This window comes from Mustelus asterias, chromosome 8 (assembly GCF_964213995.1).
Source record: "Mustelus asterias chromosome 8, sMusAst1.hap1.1, whole genome shotgun sequence".
NCBI lineage: Eukaryota > Metazoa > Chordata > Chondrichthyes > Carcharhiniformes > Triakidae > Mustelus > Mustelus asterias.
Genome location: NC_135808.1, coordinates 79323889 through 79336100, shown reverse-complemented (window position 1 = coordinate 79336100; position 12212 = coordinate 79323889). Strand labels below are relative to the sequence as shown.

Sequence of the window (12212 nt, the reverse complement as noted above, 5' to 3'; positions counted from 1 at the left end):
AATCCTTGATATAGGGCACCTTCATATCCTAATGTTCATAGTTATCCTATGATCTGTTCTGATCGAAAATCATTGTGCTACATGGTGCATGATCCATAAATGCAGGTACAACCTTTGGAAATTGCTGCCATATTAAACACAAAGGTGCTTCAAAGTTAAATATGGAGTTGCCCAAAGCCGTTTTCCAAAACTGAGTTTTGAAAGTTAGCCAAGTGCGAGTATGGCTATGATTCTAGCACTCTAGGATGAACATCTTCATCACTTCTGGCACAATTCTGATGTGAATCTAGAGGAAGGGGCACCAATCAGGACAACAAAGTAACAAGGTTGCGTCCTGGGAGGAAGTGCTGGTGGGTGCAGGTTAGTAGCGTATCTGAGCATGGCCTTGGTACGCCTGCTCTCCCAGATCCGACACCAATCTGCTGCAACTTGTGGCTTCTCTCTTCCAGTAAGGTGTGACCCTTATGAATCATGAGTCTGCTCAATTTGTGCAAAATAGATGATCATTCTTGACACCAAATACTTTGGTGGGATCACTGCTGTTACTCATTGGTTGGCAGTTCCTGGAATTTACACTGGAATCAAAGGTCCGTGGGCTTTCAGAGCTTATATGATTTATTCCAGTTAAAACAATGAGTTTAAACAGCCCACATTCAGCTACTAACTAAGAGACATTTCCCATATCCATCTATTCATTATTTGTGGAATAATAAGAATTCTACTTGACACAGCTTCTGCTGTGAGAATTAAAGAACAGTTTAGAAGAGGAAAATGGAATTTGCATAGAAAAGCAAATACGATTTTCAAAGCCTTCAAGTGAAGTTTTGATTTTTGTTTTCAGAGACAAAGAGGCCATTTCACAGACACCAAAGTTTAAGAGACAACAATTAAATTATGAAATAGGATTCATATGAGGCCAAAACAAAGAAAGGATCAAGACTGTGAGACATAAGTTTCGAGATGCTGGGAAAATTTTAGATTATAATATTATGAGAATTCTTGATTTTAAGCATTAAGCTATAGGAAGCTGAATGTGTGTGTGAATGCTGAAAAGGAGACGGAAAGGAAGTTTAGAGGAGCAGCAACTACAAATAAAGACAGCAGAGTTTAGATAAAGACAAGTTGGGGTCGGGAGTGAGAGAGGATTAACTATCAAATGACAAGCTTTTACAGGATGTGGAGATGCCGGTGTTGGACTGGGGTGGGCACAGTAAGGAGTCTCACAACACCAGGTTAAAGTCCAACAGGTTTATTTGGAATCACAAGCTTTCGGATCGCTGCTCTTTCATCACTCACCTGAAGAAGGAGCAGCGCTCCGAAAGCTTGTGATTCCAAATAAACCTGTTGAACTTTAACCTGATGTTGTGAAGCTTTTACAGGGACATGAACATGTTTGAACAGTCGCCGTGAGTTTGGGGAAATAAACATTCAAGTTTTAGTTAAACAATGATTAATCTCGAGAATTAAACATTGTTGAGCATAAGAAAACATGTACTTGGCATAAAAGAGAAAACTGGGCCTCTTGGAGTCAGCTCACTGCGAGTTCTAATTGAAGCCAAAGATAAGGCCCAGAATCCAAAGATCAGAGGAGATAGTTATTTTTCATTACAACTTGCTAGACTTGACTAAGCTTTATTTTTAAAGTGAGAAACAAAACCTTCATTTCCCCACTGGGGAAGATACAAATCGCCTCATGACAAAAGGTTTGGATGCTCTGTGCATTGAAGATGTGCAATCTACAAGAAATCGATCAATGTAAAGTGAAATTATCAGGAATTGACCAGGTATGGTTGGGTAATGACTGTAATTAGGTGAACAATTTGAAGAAAATGATAAAGAGGGTAAGCCTAGGGAAATCCTTCATCCTTTGGAGAAAAGGTGTTCGAGAATAAACTGTCAGCTGAAGAATAGGCTGATATGAATGGAAACAACTGTGCAATTTACAAAGCCTTGATGAGAAACTACATGTCATGGAATATAAAATGTTAATAGCTATTACGCTAATGGCTAATATACAACACCAGTGATGTCAGATCACGTGTCTCTCGAACTCAGTGATGCCTTTGGAAGGAGCCTGGTGCCTTTCTGTCCCTGTACATAATTGTATATAGTTTAATAAATAATTTTCAGTAATCTCTGTTAGCGTATCTTGGGGCCGTTTTTTGATGATACTTCATGATGGCACCAGTAAACTAACCAAATTGCAAGGATCCTTAATGAAACTGCAAATGGTGTGAAAGTGAAAGCCATTGAGAATACAGCAGCAAGGGAACAACTGCAGCTAGGAATCAAAAGGAAAAGCACCAAATTACTCCCAAGACAGTCGATTAAAGTCATGGACAAAGTCCTACCTCTTCCCGACTTCTCTAACCACGTGGAAGGCCAAATCGCACACTGGAAAAACTGGCATTGCAGATTTAACAGATAAATGACTGCTTCAGGGTTAACTCAGAAGCCTGATAAAGAGCAGATTAGTACATTCATCTATTCCACTGAAATCAGTGCAGATGACACTCTATTAACACAGTGTGTTAATGAGAACACACAAACCTACAAGGAGGCTGTTAAGGCCTTCATTTCATATTACAGCCTTCAGAAACATCATCATAAAACTGGATGAGGTTTAACAGTCTCTCTCAAGAGTCCAAAGAAAGTATTGATTCATTCATTAATGGCCTGTATCTTTTGGCCGATAGTTGTGAGCATGCGACTCTAAAGGAGGAACTCATCCAAAACCGTAGAGCGATGGGTGTCCTTGACGAAAGCTTATCTGACTTCTTGCAGTTTTGTCCAAAGAAGAACTAACATTATCCAAAGCAGTTCAATTAGTGAGACAGGCTGAGCTTCAGAAGCAGAATGGAATTTTAATCTGGGATGAAGAACAACCTTCCTGGAGTCAGACTACTGACTAAAGCCAGTCTGTGAGCAATAGGGGTACCAGCGCACCAACTAAAAGCAGACCTAGAATGAAGAGAGGGCACTATTATCCAGTGCTCCTGTTGGGCTATAAATAACGCTGCATCATACATGCAGAGTGTCAGAGTGTCATTCCTGCCAAAGGCCGGGACATTTTAAAGTGGCATGCTACAACGGAAAGCCTCCTACTCAAAAATTTAAAGGGAGACAAATTAGATCAATAGAATCCAGGAAGTAAAAAATGCAAGGGAACACAGTGCATTTCCTGGGTGAGGTTGCAGAATCCAAGGAGACCTTTTGGAGTGCAGGTATCAGAGTCAATGGCCATGGAACCAATTTTATGTTGGACATGGAGCAGCAACGTCCATTCTTTCTGGTAGGGTACTGTAGCTGAAACCTGAATTTCCTCAACCATCTATAACTTAACTTCACAGTCCAGGAGGAACCCATCTCAAGGTACAAGGGTAGATGACTGCCACACTTTGAGGTAATGGAAGATAACTTATCGACACTTTCTACATTATTTATAATTAAGAGAGCTCTGTGTAAGCCGGAAATGCTCGTATAGCTTTTCAGCTTCTTTATTGACCAGTAGCAGGGCAAACCCATGTCAGCCTGGAACAGTTTGAACTAGTCGCCACACAGAAAGCTCCACCCATGCAACCACAGAAGGACATTTTGGATCTTTTATCACTGTTTGAGGAGAGGTTGGATGAAGAAAAGACAAGACCACTAATGGCAGCAGTGATCAGCCAGAGGCAGAGATTCTGGACATTACATTACCAAGACAGAGTGGATGATAACCACTAACGAGTGTGACCAGACCATTACTGAGGAATGTGACTGCCAATCCCTTTGACTATTTTGGTAAAGACCACCAATGACATAACACACCCTTACTTTCAGGAAGAAAAACCAGGAACAGAAGTTCCGACAATGGTGAGTGAAACAAATGTAGAACATAAAGCTGGTTCCCCAAACTCTGAGGTCAAGGAGAAGAGGAAGTGACTGAAACTGCTGATTTATTAGCTACTGAGCTCACACACACTTCAGAGGTACAAGAAAGTGTAACTTCTCTGAATCTAATAGAGGTAGCAGTACAAAAACCTGACACATTAAGAGACAATATAGTCTGGAACCCAAGGTGACATTCTGCTCTATTCCAGATGTTGCCTTGACTGCTGGAGCTCTCAAAATAACAACAGCGAGTGAACAACAAACTCAAATGACGTGAAAGCAAAGGGTACACAGGCCAAATAACTGCCAGCAGAAAGACAAACCCAATACAATAATCTTAACTCTTTTATTTGTCCATCAGATTTACTTTTGAATTAAACATTGGGAGTGTACAACAGTTCATTCAGGGTACAGGAATCATTGAATGTACTTGAGCAATAGATCATTTGGCCAGGAAATGAAATTGTTGGATCAGAAGATTGCAGACCCCTACATATACAAATTTTAATGGAAGCTGACTAAGAAAGAGCAACTTGCAGCATGACCTCAAAAGGGAGTATAAAGTAGAAGAAGAAAAAGAGAATGTTTGTTCACCATCTTTATGCTATACACCAGAAACAGGAATCTCTGTCTTCTGATTCAGTTATGTTCCAAAAAGAATATTGAGAACATACATCTTATATGTCCTTTTAAGAGAGCCAAGGACATAGTTGGAGACTGATGCCACTGTGCAAGAGACTATGAGGAGGGTGGGGGTGTAAAGAGAGAGAGAGAGAGCGTGGAGGGGAAAGTAAGATGTGTATAAATTGTTTCATGAGAAGAATGAAAGTCCTGGTTGGTGGCGGGGGGAGGGGAGGGGGGGGGGGTGCAGATATAGTGGACGTAGTATAAAGGGTGAATAGCTATTTTACATCATAGGTGATGTCAGATTACATGTCTCCAGAACTCAGAGTGATGTCTCTGGAAAAAGCCTCATGCTTATTTGGCCTTGTACATAGTTGTATATAATGAATAAACATTTGGAAGTTCCTGGATGCTTTGTTTTCAGTGGTCTCTGTTAACACAGGCTGTTACCGTCTCTGATGATGCTTCATGCCAGATCCAACCAAAAGTATTCAAAATAAGCTAATTCAATAAGCAGAGTTCTAGAGGTGTGCTTGGAGATCATCAAGGAAACAGTTATGCTCAACAGCATACCGGCAATCATGCATCTGGGTAGAACATTCAAGAGGGATGGACGGGTAATTCTCTCTGTTAATGAGCCTAATGACGTCAAAATATTAATGTCAGCGGAGAAAACCTTTTTGTTCCTAATGCAGTATGCTACATGTTACTGACTTGCTGTTCCTTGAACCACTCACATTCTGTCCTGTTATTTAAACAATTAAATGATTTGGCACGATTGTGGTACTGTGCAGGGAAGAACAATGAGCAAACTTTATTTATCTCTTGCACCAAATTACAAATTATTCCTAATAACTTGAAATAAATATAAAATTACTGAGTGCCTACCTTGTACTCTGAGGTTGACTTGCCTGTGTGCAGTGCCAGCGGCATTCTTTGCAATACATGTGTACCTTCCTGTATGACTGAGCTTGGCAGTGCTGATATCGATAGTTCCTGAATTAATGAGAAGTTGGAGCAAAATGGTGAATTGACAACTCCTATAACTAGTTTCTGTATTTATTTATCATGTGACAAGTAAACCATACTGACATTCCTGTTACAGCACACAGAGTACCAAAAAACTAAACAAGTAACATGGTAACTTTTGATCTCTTTCTTGTAATTGTGTCTGTTCATGAACTATTAGATCTGCAATGAAAATTTCCTCCACTTGCGTGTCACACAATGTTCTCAACTTACTGATTAGCAAGACTAAACAACGCTAATAGCGATACATTGGTACAGTCGCTGTTCGATAGGATCTGTGTAGAAAGGTCAGCATACATAAACTTGAATTCTGTGTAGTGACTTAGTATGCAGATTAAATTAAAGGCCCTTCATTTTAAGGACATAGAAGTGTGTTGAAGCAAGTACACAGAGCACTGGAAATTTGAAAAAGAGAAATACAAGCTGATCAGCTTCTGAAAGAAAGAAGATAGGTTAATATTTTTGGTCTGACTATTTATCAGTTCTGATAAGTGTTAAGAGATTTTTCTCTTTAGATACTGCTAGACTTGCTGTGCATCTCCAGAAATTCCTTCTCTTCTAGGAATGTATTTTATCAGATGCTATTACCTGTGGAGAGAATACGGTAGCCTTCCCCTCGAGGTGGCAGCTTGACTCCATTCTTGATCCAGTGAATTGTTGGTTCTGGGACACCAGAGGCAGTGCATGTAATAACAGCTGACGACAACTTTGTTACCAACAGGTCGGTAGCTTCATCAGCAATTGAAGGGGGAACTAAATGGGAAAAAAATTTAAATGGAATAAACAGGTCAGAGCCAGGACTCTGTATAATCAATTTATTCATAAAGTTATAGAAACGCACAGAATAGGATGCTGCCATTTGAGCCATTGGGTAGGTACAGCCAAGGAAAAGGTATCTAGCCTTTTAGCTTTCCAGTTCTTGGTCCATACCCCTGTAGCTACAATATTATGATGCATATCCATGTACTTTTTAAACGCGATGAATGTTTCTGCCTCTACCACCCTCCTGCACAGTGAGTTTCATACCTCAACTCATTACTTTAAATTTAAGACCCCTAGTTATTGACCTCTCTCTTGAGGGAAGTAAGTCCTTCCTAAACACTCCATCTAGGCCCCTCATAATTTATGCACCGTAGTTTATTTTCCCCTTTTCCAAAGAAAACAACGCTGGCTTATTTAATCTTTCCTCATAGCTAGAATTCTCAAGTCCTAGCTACATCGTCCTAATCTCCTCTAAACACTCTTCATGTTTTTTTCTTCCTTGGTTTGTGAACACTGCTGCCAAAGTCGGCTTTTGTTTCCAGTTCTTGGTCCATACCCCTGTAGCTACAATATTATGATGCATATCCATGTACTTTTTAAACGCGATGAATGTTTCTGCCTCTACCACCCTCCTGCACAGTGAGTTTCACAGTGAGTTTGAGAGGTTATGCACTTTGGAAAGAGGAATGGAGGCATAGACTATTTTCTAAATGGGAACATGCTCAGGACATCAGAAACACAAAGGGGCTTGGGAGTCCTGTTCAAGATTCTCTTAAGGTTAACGTGCAGGTTCAGTCGGCAGTTAGGAAGGCAAATGCAATGTTAGCATTCATGTCGAGAGGGCTAGAATACAAGAGCAGGGATGTACTTCTGAGGCTGTATAAGGCTCTGGTCAGACCCCATTTGGAGTATTGTGAGCAGTTTTGGGCCCCGTATCTAAGGAAGGATGCGCTGGCCTTGGAAAGGGTCCAGAGGAGATTCACAAGAATGATCCCTGGAATGAAGAACTTGTCGTATGAGGAATGGTTGAGGAATCTGGGTCTGTACTTGTGGAGTTTAGAAGGTTGGGGGGATCTTATTGAAATTCACAGGATACTACGAGGCCTGGATAGAGTGGACGCAGAGAGGATGTTTCCACTAGTTGGAAAAACTAGAACCAGAGGCTACAATCTCAGGCTAAAAGGACAATCCTTTAAAACAGAGATGAGGAGGAACTTTTTCAGCCAGAGAGTGGTGAATCTGTGGAACTCTTTGCCGCAGAAGGCTGTGGAGGCCAGGTCATTGAGTGTCTATAAGACAAAGATAGATAAGTTCTTGATTAATAAGGGGATCAGGGGTTATGGGGAAAATCCGGATCAGGAGAATGGGGATGAGAAAAATATCAGTCATGATTGAATGGCGGAGCAGACTCGATGGGCCGAGTGGCCTAATTCTGCTCTTATGTCTTATGGTCTTCCCTTCCTTAATTGTTATTGTGATCACATCCTTCCTGTAAATAATCAAAACTGTGTCAAGGTCCTGCCACCTTCATGGATCTGTGAACCACATACTTCAAGGTCGCTCTGCTCTTCTACACTTGCCAGTATGCTACCATTTATTATGTATTTCCTTGCTTTGTTTGTCCTGCACCTCGGAGTAGCAATTACCGGCAGACTGCCAGTGCGTAGTGACTTACCTTTGCTTTAAATCCAAAGCATCTGTCATATCCACCCACTTAACCTGTACATCTTTATACTGAGGGAGGAAACTAGAGCACCTGGATTAAACCCCACACAGACGTGGGGAGAACATGCGAACTCCACTCAGTCATCCAAGACCAAATTCGAACGCAGGTCCCTGACCCTGTGAGGCAGCTGTGCTAACCACAGTGCTTTTACTCCTTCTAACTCTTTCAGAGTAACTATGAACGTAAATTTGGCACCATCCAAAGTTCACAATTTAAATCACTTTGTCGGATGGTTCCCAGTCCGGTGCAATTATCCAGCAGAATTTAGCCCTTGTGGACAATTTCTGGGTAAATCCTTATGTGGGAACATCCAAAAGGAATGATGGACCCCAGCACATTTTTGGGGTACCCCCAAAGTAAAATAATGTAGTAATGAGAAACATACAATTCATTCTTAATTTTCTTATTGATGTCAGTATTGAAATTTATCCAGCATTTGGATAATACTGAGAACATGCAGAACTAAGTCTCCCTTGAGCAGGAAGCAATATAAAACCAGTGGTATAATTCAAGTGTACCAGTCTTGCATTGCTCTTGGGGGGATTATTTCTCAAATCTATAGAGTAATGAGTTCCATACAAGTGTGTCATGGGCACTTGTACACACAAATCATTTTCGTAGCATCATAGAATCCCTACAGTGCAGAAGGAGGCCATTCGGCCCATCGCATCTGCACCAATCCCACCCACGTCCTATTCCCATAACCCCACATACTTACCCTGCTAATCCCCTGACACTAGGATCAATTTAGTATGGCCAATCAATCTAACCCGCACATCTTTGGACTGTGGGAGGAAACCAGAGGAAACCCATGCAGACACGGGGAGAATATGTAAACTCCCCACAGACAGTGACCCAAGGCCAGAATTGAACCCGGGTCCCTGGTGCTGCGAGGCAGCAGTGCTAACCACTGTGCCACCATGCTGCCTGACATTTCACAGAATGGAATCCACTGGTTTCATTTAATAACTTGTCCACAGATTATTTTTACACTTGTCAAAGCAATGATCTGAGATATTTTACCAAAACATGAGAAGGGTTAATTCCCTCTGTCCGTGAACTAAATTGCCGTGTGGCTATTGTAATCATGATGTGGAGATGCCGGCGTTGGACTGGGGTGAACACAGTAAGAAGTCTCACAACACCAGGTTAAAGTCCAACAGGTTTATTTGGTAGCAAATACCATAAGCTTTCGGAGCGCTGCTCCTTCGTCAGATGGACGAAGCTCAGGAGCAGCGCTCCGAAAGCTTATCGTATTTGCTACCAAATAAACCTGTTGGATTTTAACCTGGTGTTGTGAGACTTCTTACTGTGGCTATTGTAACACAGCCATTAATCCCTTCTAAAATAGATGGGTTAAGACAGAGCTGTGTTAAAATATTGCACTAAATAACAAATCAAACAGTTCCCTGCAGGTATAATGTCAATAGTCAGGTGTGAAAGCTAGAATTAGATTCTAATTTTTACACACTTGTAAGCTTTTATTTACATAGACACGTGACAAACATGCATATCCAAACCCAACAATCACAATTAGCCTTCTCCTATATGTAAGCACAAGTGAATTTCCAGTTAATGCCCAAGAACAATTACACACTGAATTAATATACAATTAACATTTGCCAGAGAAAATTAAACTATTGTGCCTTACAACATGAAGAATCCAGCCCATCATAATCTATCAGTTACCTACCTTGTACAGTAAGTCTGATAGCTCTTTGATCTTCCCCAGCATAATTAGACACTTTACACTCATAGTGTCCAGTGTCTTCTACAGTGGGTGAGATGATTACAAGGGAGCCAGAGGAAAGCAATCTGCAGAGAAAAACAAAATCAGAAAATTAGTTCATTGCTTTTGTTCTCCTTACTGGATTCTTGTTGCAAATTTGCTAATGTTCAAAATGAAGCCCTAAGCTTTTTAAACTTTTTTCTCCTCACACAGGCCACTTAATACATTTAATTCTTAGAAAACTACATAAAGGTAGTTTGTCTAGGGCAGTGTTACCTACCCTTTTGTTCAGGCTAACAACTTTGCTCAAGGCCCACTCACTAACACAATACTTCTTTAACAACTGATGACATGGTTAGCTCTTTTACTTGCAATATGGCAAGGATGTCCTAGGTACAGCCCATTAGCCATATGTTGTTCACAGCCCTGGTAATCCACATTCCACAGGCAGTCAAAGAGTGAATGGCAACTGAGAGGAATAAAGATGTTTCCCCTTATGGAAGAGACTAGAACTAGAGGTCGCAGTTGAAAAATAAGACATTTCCCATTGAAGATGGAGATGAGGATTTTTTTCTCCCTCGGAGGGTCATGGGGAGGCGATGGCCTAGCGGTATTATCATTAGACTATTAATCCAGAAACTCAGCTAATTCTCAGTTCTGGGGACCCGGGTTCAAATTTGAGATTCCATCATTCTCAGATGGTGGAATTACAATTCAATAAAAAATACCTGGAATTAAGAATCTACTGATGACCATGAAACCATTGCTGGAAAAACCAATCTGGTTCACTAATGTCCTTTAGAGAGGAAAATCTGCTGTCCTTACCTGGTCTGGCCTACACGTGACTCCAAAGCCACAGTAATGTGGTTATCAACTGCCCTGGGGCAACTAGAGATGGGTAATAAATACTGGCCAGCGACGTCCATGTCCCATGAATAAATTAAAAAAAATAATCTTTGGAACTCTCTTCCCTGGAGAGCAATGGAGGCACCATTTTTAAGTGCTGGGAGTGTCTTATGGACTGTGGGAAGAAACCCACGCAGATACAGGAAGAACGTGCAGACTCCGTACAGGCAGTGACCCAAGCCAGGAATCGAACCTGGGTCCCTAGTGTTGAGAGGCAGCAACGCTAACCACTGTGCCATCGTGCTGCTCCAAGAGCAGTGGAGGCAGGTCAATAAATATTTTTAAGGCAGAGTAAATAGATTCTTGCCTAACAAGGCAATCAATGGTTAATAGGGTTAGGTGGAATGTGAAGTTGAGGCCACAGTCGGAACAGCCGTGATCAGCCAGAGCAAGCTCTGGGGGCCAAATAGCCTACTCCTGCTCCTAATTCCTATGTTTGTACATGGATCACCATTCTGCTGAGGGCAGCAAATGAATGGGAAATGGGTCACTTTATGAATACAGCCATTTCAGACTTCTCCATAACCACCATTAATGGTGCCCAGCAATTAATTGCGAGAAAATGTAATCAACTCGATGATTAGATGATGTCGGTTTTCCCACCTAACGAGCAGTCTGACAAAAAACTGAAAGAGAAAGGTACTTGTGCAGCAGGGGAGTTAGTATGATAGCTAAATCTATCCAATATGTTTTAAGAAATCAATGTTTTTCCTTCACTTTTGACATTCACAAAAACATTGGAAGATGTAATTTTGTTGCATTTTATCCAACCACAACTTCAAATCCCAATAAACTGTTTAAAATAGTCAACACTGCACAGAGGTAGGTATGTGTAAAATTCACTTTGAATTCACTTCAGTATCTAAAAGAACATGCCAAGGAGACTTCCTCTGTGATGGGACCCGAATCTCACCTTTTCTAATGCCATTTTCTCTGCTCCAAAAGGCAGTAACTCACACAGGGTTAAGGGTTCACAGGCACCTTTGCACACCCTGTCTACTTTCATGTGAACCTGATCAGTGAGTGATTTGACTATTTCATCGGTTAAAGGAGGGTGGGGAAAGTGGCATAACAGCCAAGAGTTGAACCTGAATACTGCTTTTGTGTTGTTCACTTAATTAAGCACAGGATAGAACCTATATGTGGGATATCAGAAGATATTTTGCAATAATTCACTGAGTTTATAGTGGAACCTTATTGTAACATTCATGTTATTGCTCGGATACCAAAATGATTAGGTTTAAAAAAAATAATTTTACCAATTGGGATAAAGAGGTGGTGCAGCAAAAACAGCATTGGATGCAAGAACTTTACACATTAGTTGGGTGGTCTTGGCTGGATACAAATCAAGAAATTTACCAGTGTAGTATGCTGCTACATTAATTGACTTTAGATGGTTAGATTGTACATGTGCGTAGCTCATCTTGGACTTTTGTCAATTCATGAATAATTCCTCTAGACATAGTAAACAGAGCATGTCCTTTAAGTGGAAGAGTACGTACCTCATATTGAATAAAAAGACACCCTAGTTGTGTGGATTACTCACTGGATTGGTTTGGAGAC

At 41.0% G+C, this 12212-nt stretch overlaps 1 protein-coding gene across 1 annotated transcript in view; it reads right to left on the bottom strand.

Annotated features, from left to right (window-relative positions):
* The window catches only part of hmcn1 (hemicentin 1), a 493052-nt gene that overhangs the window by 69437 nt on the left and 411403 nt on the right, over positions 1 to 12212 (bottom strand). The window contains exons 76-78 of the mRNA XM_078218304.1: positions 9708 to 9829; positions 6115 to 6279; positions 5386 to 5493 (exon numbers count right to left, since the gene is read on the bottom strand). Coding sequence (XP_078074430.1) covers positions 5386 to 5493; positions 6115 to 6279; positions 9708 to 9829 — 395 coding nt within the window. The remainder of the gene's footprint in view (positions 1 to 5385; positions 5494 to 6114; positions 6280 to 9707; positions 9830 to 12212) is intronic.